We start from the raw sequence: 16,546 nt of genomic DNA, 5'->3' as shown, positions 1-16,546 counted from the left end.
TAACTTGAAGTTTGGAATTGTGATGCCTCCAGCTTTGCTTTTCTTATTGAAGGTTGCTTTTGCTATTCAGGGTCTTTGGTGGTTCCATACAGATTTTAAGGTTGTTTATTCTAGCTATGTGAAAAATGCTGTTGGTATTTTGATAAGGATTGCATTAAATGTGTAGATTGCTTTAGGTAGTAAAGACATTTTAACAATATTTGTTCCTCTAATCCAGGATCATGGAATGTCTTTCCATTTCTGTATGACATTTTCAATTTCTTTCATCAGTATTTTATAGTTTTCAGAGTACAGGTCTTTCACCTCTTGGTTAGGCTTATTCCTAACCAAATCTTATTATATTGGGTACAATTGTAAATAAGATTATTTTCTTAATTTCTCTTTTTGCTGCTTCATTATTGGTGTATAGAAATGCAACAGATTTCTGTACATTGATTTTGATTCCTGTGATTTTACTGAATTTCTAGCAGTTTTTGGTGGAGCCTTTAGGGTTTTCTATATATATAGTATCACGTCCTCTGCAAACAGTGAGAGTTTTACATCTTCCTTACTGATGTGGATTCTTTTTATTTCTTTTTGTTGTCTGATTGCTGTGGCTAGACCATCCAGTACTATGTTGAATAAAAGTGGTAAGAGTGGACATCCTTTGTCTTGTTGCTGACCTTAGAGGAAAAGCTCTTAGTTCTTCCCCATTAAGGATGATGTTAACTGTAGGTTTTTCATAGATGGCCTTTATCGTGTTCAGGTATGTTTTCTCTAACTCTATTTTGTTGAGGGTTTTTATCATAAATGGATCCTGTACCCTGTCAAATGCTTTCTCTACATCTATTGAAATGATCATATGGTTATCCTTTTAATGATGTATCACATTGATTGATTTGTGAATATTAAACCACTCCTTGCAACACAGATTTAATCCCATTGATCATGGTGAATGATTTCTTTGAATGTGTTGTTGGATTTGGTATGCTAGTATTTGTTGAGGATTTTTGTCTATATTCATAAGAGATATTGGCCTGTAGTTCTCTTTTCTAGTGGTGTCTTTAACTGGTTTTGGTATCAGGGTAATACTGGGCTCATAGAATGAATTTGAAGGTTTCCTTTTCTATTTTCTGGAATAGTTCAAGAAGTATAGGCATTAACTATTCTATCTTTTTCTTTCTTTCTTTCTTTCTTTCTTTCTTTCTTTCTTTCTTTCTTTCTTTCTTTCTTTCGAGAGTGAGCACATGAGTGGGGCAGGGGCAAAGGGAGAGGAAGAGGGAGAATCCCAGCACAGAGCCCAATGTGGGGCTTGATCTCACAACTGTGAGATCATGACCTGAGCTGAAATCAAGAGTCAGACACTTAATGGACTGGGCCACCCAGGTGCTCCTAACTATTCTTTAAATGTTTGGTAGAATTTGCCTGTGAACCCATATGGTCCTGGACTTTTGCTTGTTGGGGGAATTTTTGATTACTGACTCAATTTTCTTGCTGGTTATCGGTCTATTCAAATTTTCTATTTCTTCCTGTTTTTGTTTTGGTAGTTTATATGTTTCTGAGAATTTATCCATTTCTTCTAGGTTGTCCAATTTGTTGGCATATAGTTTTTCATAATATTCTCTCATAATTGTTCATATTTCTGTGTTTTTGGTTGTTATTTCTCCTCTCTCATTTGTAATTTTATTTATTTAAGAACTTTCTCTTTTTTCTGGGTAAGTCTGGCTAGAGGTTTATCAATTTTATTGATCTTTTCAAAGAACCAGCTCCTGGCTTCACTGACCTGCTCTAGTATTATTTTTCTGGTTTCTATATCATTTACTACTGCTCTAATCTTTATTATTTCTTTCTTTCTGCTAGCTTTAGGTTTTGTTTGTTCTTTTTCTAGATCCTTTAGGTGTAAGGTTAGGTTGTTTATCTGAGATTTTTCTTGTTTCTTGATGTAGGCCTGTATTGCTATAAATTTCCCTCTTAAGTACCACTTTTGCTGCATCCCAGACCTTTCGGATTATCGTGCTTTCATTTTCACTTGTTTCCATGTACTTTTTAAATTCTTCTTTTATCTCCTGGCTGACCTATGCACTGTTTAGTAGCATGTTATTTAACCTCCATGTATTTGTGGTTTTTCCAGATGTTTTCTTGTGGTTGACTTCTACTTTCATAGCATTGTGGTCAGAAAGTATGCAAGGTATGATTTTGATCTTGAATTTTTTGAGATTTGTATTGTGGCCTAATATGTGATCTATTATGGAGAATGTTCCTTGCATACTTGAAAAGAAAGTGTATTCTGCTATTTTAGTATGGAATGTTTTGAATGGATCTTTTAATTTCATCTGTTCTAGTGTGATTCAAAATCATTGTTTCCTTGGTGATGTTCTGTTTAGATCATTTCTCCACTGGCATAATTGGGGTGTTAAAGTCCCATACTATCATTGTATTATTCTGAATTAGTTCCTTTATGCATTTAGGTGCTCCTGTCTTGGTTGCACAAATATTTACAATTGTTATATCTTTTTGTTGGATTGTCCCCTTTATTATTATATAGTGTCTTCCTTTTTCCCTTGTTACAGTCTTTCCTTTAAAGTCTGTTTTGTCCGGTAGAAGTATTGTTACCCTGGCTTTGTTTTGACATATATTTGCAGTGATAGATGTTTCTCCACCCTCTCTCATTTTCTATGTGTGGGTATCTTTAGGTCTAAAATGGGTTTCTTTGAGGGTTGCCTGGGTGGCTCAGTCGGTTAAGCATCCAACTTCGGCTCAGGTCATGATCCCCCAGTCTGTGGGTTTGAGCCCCATGTCGGGCTCTGTGCTGATAGCTCAGAGCCTGCAGCCTGCTTCAGATTCTGTGTCTCCCTCTCTCTACCCCTCCCCCACCTGTGCTCTGTCTCTGTCTCTCAAAAATGAATAAATGTAAAAAAATTTTTAAATGGGTCTCTTGTAGGCAGCATATGGATGGGTTTTGTTTTTTACCCATTCTGCTAACCTATGTCTTTTTTCTCTTCAAGTTTTTATTTAAATACTAGTTAAAATATATGGTAAAATTGGTTTCAGGTGTAGAATTTAGTGATTCATGACTTATATATAACATCCATTGCTCATCACAACAACTGCTCTCCTTAACACCCATCACCCATTTAGCCCACTCTCCCACCCACCTCCCTACCACCCTATGTCTTTTGATTGGAGCATTTAGTCCATTTACATTCAAAGTAATTATTGATAGATATGTATTTATTGCCATTTTGTTACGTTTTCTGGTTGTTTCTGAAGATGTTCTCTGATCCTTTCCTGTCTTTGTCTCTTTCACATTTTGCTGATTTTCTTTAGTGCTGTATTTGGATTTCTTTCTCTTTATTCTTCGTATATTTATTAGTGGTTTTTCATATATGGTTACCATTAGGTTTGTATATAACCTCTTCTGCATATAGCAGTCTATATTAAGTTGATGGTCATTTATGTTTGAACCATTTTCTCCTCTCCTCAAATTTTATGTATATGTCATTATATTGCATATCACTTTTTTGTGAGTTCCTTGACTTATTTTTTACAGAAAAATTCATTTTTACTGCTTTTGTGTTTCTTACTTCTATACTGTCACTTTTGGTATCTTCTTTTTACTCATAATATGCCTTTTAATATTTCTTGCAGAGTTGGTTTAGTGGTCACAAACTCCTTTAGTTTTGTGTGTCTGTAAAACTCTATTTCTCCTTGTATTCTGAATGAAAACCTTGCCGGATAGAGTATTCTTGGCTACTGATTTTTCCCAGTCAGCACTTTGAATATATCATGCCACTCCCTTTTGGCTTTCTAAATTTTTATTGAAAAATTATGGGTTTTCCCTTGTAAGTTAATGACTTCTTTGGTCTTGCTACTTTTAGATTTTTTATCACTATATTTTATAAATTTAATTACAATATGTCTTGGTGTTGGTGTGGTTTTCTTGATTTCGTTGGGGGTTCTCTATGCCTCCTCAATCTGAATATCTCTTTCCGCAGATTAGGAAAGTTTTCAGCTATTATTCAAATAAATTTTCTGACCACCTTTCTCTTTCTTCTTCTTCTAAGACTCCTATAATACAAATGTTAGTACATTTAATGGAGTCAATGAGTTCCCCAAGTCTATTCTCATTTTGCATAATTCTTTTCTCTCTCCTTTGTTCAGCTTGATTACTTTCCATTACTCTGTCTTCTAGGTTACTAATTTGTTCCTCTGCTTCTCCCATCCTGCTGTTCATTCCATCAAGTGTGTTTCTCATCTCATTTATTGTGCCCTTTATTGTTGCTATGTCATTCCTTATCTCTGTGTGAAGTGTCACACTCATGTCTTCCACTCTTTTCTCAAGTCCAGTGAGTATCCTTATGATCATTGCTTTAATTTCTTTATCTGGCATGCTACTTATATCTGTTTTGCTTAGATCTATGGCTGTGGACTTATCATTTCTTTCATTTGGGATAAATTTGTTTCTTCATTTTGTCTGCCTCTCTGTATCAATTTCTCTGTGTTAAGAAAGTCAGTTGCGTCTTCTGTTCTGGAAAATAGTGAATTTATGAAGATTCAGTCCTGGAGTGCCCTGTGGTGGAGGTCCCCTGTTCACCAGAATCTGGCACTTTAGGACAGTATCCTAGGTATGTTGCTTATGCCCTGCAGTTGTGTCTGAGTCACTTTTCCTTTCCATGTAGTCATCTGCACTGACTCTCTGCCTATTGTGGGCTGTACTTGCTCCCTGTGGTGTTAGTGGGACCCAAGCAGGCCAGCCTGGAGTGGGGGGGGGCATGCCCACCAGAGAATGGGAGCAGGGCAACAGTATTAGCAAAATGTGTGCTGGGCCAGATCTCTTTAAGTGCTGTAGTGGCTAGGGGTTGTGCCCTGGGCAACCACACATACAATAGCAGCCAGGGGTGCATGGTGGACATGGTGCAATATACACACAAAGGTGACTGGGGCACGTGGCTTAGGAACACACAAGTGTGCCTGGGGCCACACAGCTAAGCACTGCATGGCAGACATGCCTGGTGCTTGGTGGCAGCTGTGCACCTGGTGGCTGGGTGGGGCACCTACTCAGCTTTAACAAAATCTGCCCTGAGCCCAGGGCTGAGGCCAGCAGGCCTGGAATGGGCAAGTCCTTGCACTGCTAGTGGGTTAGGTACCAAATGTCTGTGCAGTCCTGCCTCCAGCAGGTGTCTCTGTGCTTATGCTGGGAGGTAGGGGAGGAAAGTGGCACCTGCCAGCTCCCTCATTTCTGAAGTCTTCCAACATGCTCAGAAATAAATATGAACATATCTGTCTCCTATTTGCCTCTACAGCTGTGTAAACTGCTGTTTTTATGTTGCCTCTCTACCCAGCCTGCTGTTTCCTTAAGGGCAGCAACCTGACTGTCACTCACCCTCTCAGTTGGCTCAGTGTTGACTCAGGAGACTTTTAGTACTTTTTTAAAGTTTATTTATTTATTTTGAGAGAGAGAGAGCGAGAGCAGGGGAGGGGCAGAGAGAGAGGGAGAGAGAGAATCCCAAGCAGGCTCCGCACTGTCAGTGAAGAGCCCAATGCAGGGCTCAAACTCAGGAACTGCAAGATCATGACCTGAGCTGAATCAAGAATTGGAGACTCAATGGACTGAACCACCCAGGTGCCCCAGTAAACAGATTTTTAAAGCTCCAGCTTCCAAGTCCCACTGATTTTACAAACTCACAGAATTCTGCCCCTCTGTTTCTTAAAGCCCAAAGTGATGGGGATTAGTTTTTTCCTGTGGAAACTCCCTGATGTGAGGGTCCTCTGTCCTCTCTGTGCATGCACCTCCCCGCCTTTGGTGGGCAGCCTCACTCCACCTTTCTGACCTTCCTAATCTTTCAAATGCAGCTTCTTCTCTATATTTAGTTGTGGAGTTTGTTCTGCTGGTCTTTAGATCACTCTCCAATTTATTAACTTGGATGCGGATGATATCTAGTTGAAACATGGGATGGAGTGAGCTCTGGGTCCTCCTATTCTGCCAACACCCAAGCTCCTCCCAATATTTCTCCTTTTATCATTGCCTTTTTGTGTAGATGACTACCGTTAGCCATCCTTTTACAGTAGCGCTACTTGTGAAAAATTATCCTAGTTTTCCTTCATCTGAGAATGTGTTGATGTCCCCTACATTCCTGGAGGATGTTTTTGTTTGATATAGAATTCTGAACTGACATTTCTTTTCTTTCAGCCCTAGAAAGTGTTGTGCTACTTCCTCCTGGAATCTGGGTTCTGATGAGAGATCAGCTGTCATTCATATTATTTTGCCCCTATAGATAAAGCATTGTTTCTGTCTGGCTGCTTTCAATAATTTTTGTCTTTAGCTTTCAAAGGTTTCACCATGATAGATCTTAGCAAGGATTTCTTTGGGTTTATACTGTGGATAATTCACTCAGCTTCCTGACTCTGTGGGCTGATTCTGTTTTTCCCAAATTTGATAATATTTCAGCCATTATTTATTTGAATCCTCCTGCAGCCCCACCCTCTTTCTTCTGTCTTTCTGGAACTCTGATGATACAAATATTAGATCTTTTGTTCTAGTTTTACTGATCCCTGTTCATTTTTTTTCAGTGTATTTTCTATTATTCAGATTGGGTAATTTCTATTGTTCTATCTCCAAATTCACTATTTCTTCTATTGTCTCCAATTTGCTGTTTAACTCAACTATTAAGTATTTTGTTATTGTATTTTTTAGTTCTTAATTTCCATTTCTTCTTTATATCTCCTATTTCTTTGCTAAGACTTTCTGATTTTAATTTGTATTAAGCATGTTCAGAATTGTTTGTCAAATAATTTTTACAATGGCTGCTTTGAAATCCCTGCCAGGTAACTGAAACATCTGTGTTATCTCAATGTAGGCATCTATTGATTTTCTTTCTTTGGTTATTTTGAGATCGCAGTTTGAAATCTTTCTGTTTCTTAGTATGAAGAGGGATTTTCCATTGAAACCTGGACATTTGGGGTATTATATTAAAAGGCTCTGCAACTCTTGTTGCAGTCTGACAAGAGTAGAAGTCTAGGCTCTTCATCCAGTCTTTGCTACTAGGGGTGAGGGTTGGTTGCAGTTTTTCTGTGGTGTTTGGCTAGAGCAGATTAGTTATTACCTAAAAATTTTCTGTTTGCTAGGTTGTTTCTTTTGGGTCTTTTGACTAGAGAGAGAAGGCATTTCTTGGAGCTTTTACTGGTCTGTACCTGTTGGTGTTTCTGGGCTGCCAGCTGGTCCCATACCTAGTCTAAGATATATGCAGCAATAAGAAAACCCAGAGAACTCACCACTGCATTATTCCTTGGATCCCAAAATCCTTAGCCAGTCTGACTTCTTCTCTTTACCTTCTAGAATGTCTTGTACTTGTTATATATATAATATCCTGGGCTTTTAGGTGTATTTAGCAGGAGGAATAAGGACAGTATATGTACTCTATCTTCCCAGAAGCAGAAATCTAGAGGGTTCTTTTGAACACACTAATTTGACCATGTCACTCTGCAGCTTAAAACACCTCAATGGCTCCAACTCTACAGGATCAAATCCAAAACAAAACCTTACTGAGGAGGAGAAACCATGTCAGATACACCTCTACATTCCCAAAGTCCAGCATGGTTTTAATAAGTAGTAGCTACTCTGAATGCTTAATGATTAAAGAACTGAGGCTTAAGTTAATGCATTTGCCATACTAATATGTATTCTGGCGAATTATGCATTTTCTCAAAGACTGCTCCATAGTCACAGGTATGATGTGCTTGCACAGATGTTTTTGTTCCACACAAAACTTTGAGAGAACTGTTGAAGTTAAAACAATACTTACCTTCCACAGGTAGCCGCCGCCGTATAGCTAGGCGTTCCATTTTCCGTTGTGTTTCTGCCAGACTGAAAAGGACCCCATATATGTACTGACGAGCTGACCGGAACAGGAGAGCAGCTGGAGGCAGCTCCATGTTACACTCATCTTCAATACATACGGGGATTTTAATCTCACCCTAATAAGAAAATGGTCCAGGGGAAAGAACATAATGAGTTACCTTAAGGTTTGGAATTGATCTGAGAAGAATCAGTCATGAACTAGCCTCTATAGCCTAGCTACTAAATTTGCTACTTGTATTTAATAGAGTTTCAGACTAAAAGGCCTAGATAACCATAGCCAGCACAAAAGCTATGGTTTTTAGAGTCTTTGCTATGACTGACTATAGCTGAATAAATGGGTTAAGTCCATCTTGGACATTTTGTTGGGGGATGGACTTGTATAGTAAGACTGGAGGAAGGGAACAAAGCTCTGAAGAAATAGAGGAAGAGGTAAAGAACAAGGGCATAAAGCCTCTTCTTAGATTGTGTCCAGCCCTAGACCAGAATCTACCAACATGGTGCATTATCTTCTTTCTGTGGTGTTTGGCTAGAGCAGATTATATTATCTTACAATTATAGTTATCTTCTTGGGGCCTCATTTATTGGAAAGTCCCATCTACTGCTGGTCTCACCTCATCTGGGGCCCTTAATGTAAAGAGGAGCCCCAGCATACTTGGTCTCCTTTTATCTCCCTTCAGATACCAATTAGAATGTTCTCTGGTAACTTATGGCTCTAGGAAGTGTGAAGTACAGTGGTAAAAGCAGGGAGGTAGGTGCTGATGTGCTTTATTACCTTAGTGAGAACATGGTAGATATATGGATACATAAGACCCCTTCGATGTCTGTGTTCAGCAACCCGCAAGACTTCTGGAGCTACTGGAGGTAAGGGTGGAATGGTGATGTCCATGTGGTTCCTTGTAGACATAGACAGCAGGGATGGGATGTGGGGCTCGCCATCACCCAGGCTGGCATCTGAAACTCCAGCATCAATGGGCTGTACCCAGGACCCTCTGTCACCATTTGGATCATCCCATCCAGGCTGCTGCTGAAGTGTTTCCGTGATACGACTAAAAATTTAGGAAGACAGTGTAGAAGAAAGGAGGTTGATAAAGATATTCCAATTCAAGATGTCTGTCTGATCCCAAGGAATCTTACAAACCCTCTGGAAGTCAAGACACTGGGTTAGTATTGGACCTGATATCTTTCAGCTACACCTTGTAAGACGCCATGCCTTGAGTCAGCTTACATTCTAAGAAACTAATTACAACTGAAATCTCAGAGCAGTTCTGTTTTCCCAGGAATAATCTGCTTGGAGAAATAATCTAAGAACAAATAAACCAGTACAAAACACCACTGTTTTAATCCTCAGAACCCTGTCTTAATATAACTGCCTACTCAACTATTCTAATACTTCAACTCTATAAATTATTTTCACTTATTTTTTACATTTGATCCACAGCCCTCAAAAATTGAGAAATGACAGCCATGAAATGTAGCACACTCATACCTAGGGCTTCCCTAACCAGCTGCTATGCTTCCTTTTACTTCAGTCACTTGGGTATCTGAAAATTACCACCTGTACAGAGTCAAAATGAGTATGAAGTAGCCAAGCATAGAGTTTTTCTACTTCACTTAAGAGCAAACAGCCACAGGGGTGCCTGGATGGCTTAGTCGGTTAAGTGTCTAACTTCGGCTCAGGTCATGATCTCATGGTTTGAGAGTTCAAGCCCTGCATTGGGCTCTGTGATGACAGCTCAGAGCCTGGAGCCTGCTTTGGATTCTGTGTCTCCCTTTCTCTCTGCCCTCCCCTGCTCACGCTCTGTCTCTCTCTCTCTCTCTCTCAAAAAATAAATAAACATTATAAAAAAGAGCAAAGAGCCACAGAGAAAATCAAGGAACATATACTCCTCCACACTTCAACCCAGGTTACCAGCAAAAAGAGAAATACAGATGCTTCAGAAGTCTGTTCCCTTGGGTACCTATTCAGACACTTACTCAGAGCTGGCTCCATTTGGTTCATCACCATCAGAGGAAGAGGAGTGAGAAGAGTCTGGTCCCAAAGGAGGTGAAGCTTTGGAAGTCAGGTAATTGGGAAACTGGGATGCAGAGGAGTCATAAGAGACAGCCCAATTGGCAAAGGGGCTGTCCTGCAGCATGGGATCCTCAGAAAAAGGATGGGATTCCCCCAAAGCATGGGAAGAGAAGAGAAGAGAGGAGTTGGGCCCCGTTGGGAATGGTGGTGGATATTTCATTTTCTGGGGCACATGGTGAGAAAACTAAAGAATAAAACAGATAGAAAAGCTATTTAACATTTGAACTGGCTCCAAAATAGCTCCCTCAGAAGTTGTGACACAGTAGATAATGCCAGAAGCGGGAATTATTGGGATACAAAGAAACTACTGAGAATAATAAGAAATTATTCTAACAGTGATATATGGACAGAATACTCCAGAGGCAGGACAATGGCCCAACCATGTCTCCTAGAACCATTCTCTGACATTAGCTAATCTACCTTCACATCATCCTATTGGTTAGTGATTTGGATGTTTTCTTTGCATAGTCTGTTGAGAACATGACATAGGTATATACAGCCTTGATATTCTGATAACACTGAATTACCTTAACTCCTTAACTCAGAGTATAAAAATCAGGAAGCAACCTGAGTCTAATGCTAACAAATGGTCTTGGGCCTCTTGAAAGATATTACCATTGGCTTTCCAGCAGAGATAGTGCCCATCTGATTTCGTGGAAGGGGAGGATTTCCAAGCCGATTATTCCGAAAACCTGAAGCCAAGAGAAAGGGCCATACTTTAATCAATCCTAATAATTCTACTATATTATATTCTGCTAACCCCATATTGCTTGAAAAATTATTATTAATAAGTTATAATTTATTGAACAGCAGCTATGTGCCATGCCAAGAAACTTAAAGAAATTATTTCATCTAAAAAATCCCCCATAAAATAGGTATCATGAGCTGTATTTCATACATGCAAATGTGACTAGTTAAGATCACACAGCTATTAAGCAGCAGAGGTAGAATTCAAACTCAGGCTGAAACCAAAGACAGGGCTATTTTATATACACCAGGCCATATTGGAGGTTAGTGCCAGAAGAAGCCCAAGCTAAGGAAATAGCATTAGACCCCATCTACAAATTTGAGAAATCAGTGCCCCGCCTCATGTCACCACTCTTATTACATGGAAGTCAAAAGGAGAATGCCCACCAAACAAGAATGACTTCTATAGGGGTGTAATACAAACAAGTCATTCCACTCTGGCCCTGGAATTCCCAGGAGGGACTCAGTTTCCCCTTTGGGTACAGCAGCTAGCATCAGATAGAAGCCTTACCTAGAAAGGAGGAGGGACCCACTGGCAGTGCAGAGAGTTTGGTTGTGACTGAATAGTACTCAACTGCTTTCTTGAATCTCTCTATTTTATCTTCTGTCCTAGACTGGATGTTAGAACATTAGATGTTCAGGAAAAGAAAGAACATGAGAGTGTCTTTTTCATGCAATTTATAATCAGAAAGTCAAAACAGTAGCAGAAATAAAATGTTTTAAGAAACCCAAGAGAGCAGGGGTGCCTGGGTGGCTCAGTCAGTTAAGCGTCGATTCTTGATATCTTGATTTCACAGTCGTAGGATGGAGCCCTGTGTTGGGGTTGCTCAGCATGGAGCCTGCTTGGGATTCTCTCTCTCTCTCTCTCTCTCTCTCTCTCTCTCTCTCTCTCTCTCTTGCCCCTCCCCTGCTCATTCTCTTTCAAAAATAAATAAATGAACATTAAAAAATAAGAGAAAACCAAGAGAGCAATTTTTCATGTTACAGAAAAGATTAGGTAGGGAGAGAGCATTATAGAATGCAAAATCTGCAGGGCGCCTGGGTGGCTCAATCAGTTGAATGTCTGACTTCAACTCAGGTCATGATCTTGTGGTTGGTGAGTTCAAGCCCCACATGGAGCTCTGTGCTGACAGCTCAGAGCCTGAAGCCTGCTTCGGATTCTGTGTCTCCGTCTCTCTCTGCCCCTCCCCCACTCTGTGTTCTGTTTCTCTCTCTCAAAAAATGAACATTAAAAAAAAATTTTAAAAAAGAATGCAAAATCTCGAATACTTAAAAAAATTAAGCTTAAAAACAAACAAATACATTTTGTGCTATTCTAAAATGGTCACATGGGGGCGCCTGGGTGGCGCAGTCGGTTAGGCGTCCGACTTCAGCCAGGTCACGATCTCGCGGTCCGTGAGTTCGAGCCCCGCGTCGGGCTCGGGCTGATGGCTCGGAGCCTGGAGCCTGTTTCCGATTCTGTGTCTCCCTCTCTCTCTGCCCCTCTCCCGTTCATGCTCTGTCTCTCTCTGTCCCAAAAATAAATAAAAAAAAACGTTGAAAAAAAAAAAATTAAAAAAAAAAATAAATAAAATGGTCACATGACCATTAGAAAAAAATAGGTGAGGATGGGGAAAAAATTACATAGTACTGCCACCCAAAGACATTTTGCTCTGTTTTCTTCCAGTATTTTATTTTATTTTGATTATTTTATTTCATTTTATTTTAAAGAATTTTTTTATAATTTAAATTTTAGTTAACACACAGTACAATATTGGTTTCAGGAATAGAATTCAGTGATTTCTCAATTACATACAACACCCAGTACGCATTGCAACAAGTGTTGTCCTTAGTACCCATCACCCATATAGCCCATCTCTTACCCACCTCCCTCTGTCAACCCATAGTTTGTTCTCTATCATTAAGAGTCTCTTGTGGTTTGCTTCCCTCTCTTCTCTTTTTTTCCTCCCCTTCTCATATGTTCATCTGTTTTGTTTCTTAAATTCGACATATGAGTGAAATCATACAGTATTTGTCTTTCTTTGATTGACTTATTTCACTTAGCATAACACATTCTAGCTCCATTCATGTGTTTGTAAATGGCAAGATTTCATTCTTTTTGATGGCTGAGTAATATTATCAGTCGATGGAAATTTGGGCTCTCTCCATAGTTTGGCTATTGTTGATAAGGCTTCTTCCAGTATTTTAAAATAAACTTTTTGTTAACGTATTATTGGTCTATTTTAATACACACATTTTCTATAGTTGATAACATACAATTTCATATTGTTCTTTTATTATAATTTTGAATGACTGTATATTTTATCATTATAAATGTGTCATAAATTATGTAACTACTTCCCTAATACCTGACATTTAGGTTATTTCTCACATTTGGCTATTATAAGTTATGCAGCAAAGAACATACGTGTACAGATCAATTTTTTCTGGATTTCTGATTATGTCCTTCGGAAAATGTCCCCAAAGTAGAATTATTGTTCAAAAGGTATGAACACTAAAGTAAAAAGCACTTAAACATATACAAAAACCACAATGTGTCATCACTATATATCCACCAGAATGGTTAAAATTAAAGATTATAAACATCAAGCACTGGCAAGGATATGGAATAACTTGAATTCCAGTACATTGCTGGTGGGAGTGTATATTGGTACAGTCTGGAAAACAGTTTGGAAATTTCTTATTAAGTTAAACATATATTTACCATATGGCACAGCTATCCTACTCCCAAGTATTTACCCAGGAGAAATGAGTATGTATGTCCACCAAAAGATATGAACAAGAATGCTAACAACAGCTTTATTTATAAGAGCCCCAAACTCAGGGTGCCTGGGTGGTGCAGTTGGCTAAGCTTCCAACTCTTGATTTTGGCTCAGGTCATGATCTTATGGTTTGTGAGTTTGAGTCCTGCATAGGGCTCTGTGCTGGCAGTGTAGAGCCTGCTTGGGATTCTCTCTCTCTCCCTCTTTCTCTCTCTGCTTCTCCCTTGCTTGTGTTCTCTCTCTCTCTCTCTCTCTCTCTCTCTCAAAATTAATAATAATAAACAAAAGTATTTTTTAAAAAAGATCCCCAAACTCAATTAACTCAAATGTATACCAACAGAAGAATGGATAAATGGATATATTCATACAATGGAAAACTATACACTGACAAAAAGAACAAAGTACTGATACATGCAACAGTATAGATAAATCTCAAACACTTTATGCTGAGTGAAAGAAGAGAGACAAAAAGGAGAATATATAAAGTTCAAGTAGAAGCAAAACTAATCTATGGCAATAGAAGTAAACATACTATTTATCTCTGAAGGGTTGAGGCTGACTGAGAAGGAGTTTTTTTGTTTTTTAATTTTTTTTTTAAATTTTTTTAACGTTTATTTATTTTTTGAGACAGAGAGAGACAGAGCATGAACGGGAGAGGGTCAGAGAGAGGGAGGCACAGAATCTGAAACAGGCTCCAGGCTCCGAGCTGTCAGCACAGAGCCCAATGCGGGGCTCGAACTCACAGACCACGAGATCATGACCTGAGCCGAGGTCGGCCGCTTAACCGACTGAGCCACCCAGGCGCCCCTGTTTTTAATTTTTAACGTTTATTTATTGAGAGAAAGAGAGAGAGAGAGAGAACGCAAGCAGGGGAGGGGCAGAGAGAGAGGGAGACACGGAATCCGAAGCAGGCTCCAGGCTCTGAGGTGTCAGCACAGAGCCTGACGCGGGGCTCAAACCCACAGACTGCAAGATCATGACCTGAGGTGAAGTTGGACGCTTAACCTACTGAGCCACCCAGGTGTCCCGAACTTTTCTTTATCAAACCTTTTCCAACAAAATTGTAAAGTCCTCTTGAATTTAATTTTGTGACCTTCATGTTTCATCAAATGGAATATAAACTATTAAAGCCATTTCTAATTTATCATTATAAATAATTCTTTGATAAGCATATTTTTACATAAGTTTCTTGGGTTATTTCATAGGGCATATTCTTTTGTTTTTATTTTTTATCTTATTCATTATTATTTTTTAAAATATAATTTATTGTTAAATTGGCTAACATACAGTGTGTACAGTGTGTGCTTGATTTTCAGGGTAGACTCCCATGGTTCATCGCTTACATACAACACCCAGTGCTCATCTCAACAAGTGCCCTCCTCAATGCTCATAGGGCATATTCTTAGAAGTGGAATTACTAGGTCGAAGGATATGGTCATTTTCATAGACTCTTGACACATGATACTAAATCTCTTTCCAAAACAGATGTCTCAAGTTATACTCTCATCATCAATGCATGAGAGTGCCCAAGTCACCACATAGCCCCAGGGTTGAATATTCTCTACAGAAAAATCATCTCCTAATTGCAACAAACATTTCTTATAGAAATACATAGAGAATATATATTAAAGCATACAATCCAAAAAAGGAAAATTGAAAACATTTATAATCTTCTCCCTCTTTGTAATTGTTAACATTCTAGGATCTATATAGCATTCCAGATATCTTCACTTGCATGTATGTAGGCACACAAACGCAGAAATCAAGATCTTTAGGGGAGCCTGGGTGGCTCAGTCCGTTGAGTGTCTGACTCTTGGTTTCGGCTCAGGTCATGATCCCGGGATCAAGCCCAGCGTTGGGCTTTGCAGTGAGCGTGGAGCCTGCTTAAGATTCTCTGTCTCTCTCTCTGTGTGTCTCTCTCCCTCCCTCCCTCTGCTCTTCTCCCACTTGCTCGTTCTCTCTCTCTCTCTCTCTCTCTCTCTCTCAAAATCTATCTATCTATCTATCTATAGATCTATCTATCTATCTATCTATCTATCTATCTATCTATCTATCTCCAGGTCCTCCAGCCTTGCTTAGAAATAAAATCGTTTGGCTTTCTCAAAAAACTGTAGACTTAGTACAATTGTTTGAAAAAGGGTTCCAAATCTAAACAATATCTGCAAATTACTGACTTATAGAATGAAATATATTTGGTTGAATAATGTTCTGCTTTATCAAGGTTCCATTAGTTATGTATTCACTATTATTTCCATATTATATTTAATTACACCATAACAATCTCCTAAAAAGATACAAGCCATACACAGTCTTCCTTAATATCTATAGCTCTATACTTACTTCCCTCCCCAGAAGTGACCAGTGCTATCAGTTTGGTATATGTCCTATCATAACTTTTGCTGTGTTTATACAGACACATGTATGTACACCAATATGGTTTTGTTTTTTTTCATACATACAGAATCATATTATACTGTCTTTCAACTCACTTTCTGCATTTAACTTGCAAACTATTCAACATCAATGAGTATAGATCTTATGACCTAATCCCCTGAAATACCAAATTACATATACTTCCCTCAGTGTACCACTGCTCTGTGCCCTGACAAACATTTATTCTTTCTTGAAAGGGCACCTCTCTTTCTATGACACATTTATTGTGGTTTGTCTTTGTTATACTTATTTATTTGCTTCTGCTCCCATTTAACCTAAAGTTCTGTGAGAACAGAGAATGGTTTATTTACATTTATATCTTAGTGCCTAGCATGGGACCTTGCCTGCGGAAGTTCATTCAGTATTTACTACATGATCATATTTAATAAAGTCCTATCCTTTTCTTTTATAGATCCCCAGAGGCCATAGGTAGCAGAGTAGAATCCCATCCCTTTGATGCTATTACCTAGCAGTTTCTGTATGTTTGTTTAGAAGAGCTCTCATAATTCTACAATTGCTAAAAATGATTATATTAAATTTTATGAAAATTATATAACAACAATGAAAATCGGTTTAAGACATAATGTTAAGTGAAAAAAGCAGACACTTTTTACACTGAGATGACTACCACATCAAAACATACATACAAAAGAGACTAGGAAACACTATAAAACATTTAGGGTGGAATTAATAGCA

At 38.7% G+C, this 16,546-nt stretch overlaps 1 protein-coding gene across 2 annotated transcripts in view; it reads right to left on the bottom strand.

Moving 5' to 3' along the window:
• The window catches only part of FAM120C (family with sequence similarity 120C), a 123,612-nt gene that overhangs the window by 58,329 nt on the left and 48,737 nt on the right, over positions 1-16,546 (bottom strand). The window contains exons 5-9 of one of the 2 annotated variants that reach the window (XM_019436638.2): positions 11,167-11,269; positions 10,524-10,600; positions 9,812-10,092; positions 8,610-8,883; positions 7,782-7,953 (exon numbers count right to left, since the gene is read on the bottom strand). In XM_019436638.2, the coding sequence (XP_019292183.1) occupies positions 7,782-7,953; positions 8,610-8,883; positions 9,812-10,092; positions 10,524-10,600; positions 11,167-11,269 (907 nt within the window). Of the gene's footprint in view, positions 1-7,781; positions 7,954-8,609; positions 8,884-9,811; positions 10,093-10,523; positions 10,601-11,166; positions 11,270-16,546 lie in introns of those variants that run through there. The other variant, XM_053891583.1, reaches the window with a different exon arrangement.

The sequence above is a fragment of the Panthera pardus genome, unplaced genomic scaffold, assembly GCF_024362965.1.
Source record: "Panthera pardus isolate Hobbes unplaced genomic scaffold, ASM2436296v1 HiC_scaffold_27, whole genome shotgun sequence".
NCBI lineage: Eukaryota > Metazoa > Chordata > Mammalia > Carnivora > Felidae > Panthera > Panthera pardus.
The sequence above is the reverse complement of the archived record's forward strand: the minus strand, read 5'-3'. Positions and strand labels throughout refer to the sequence as shown.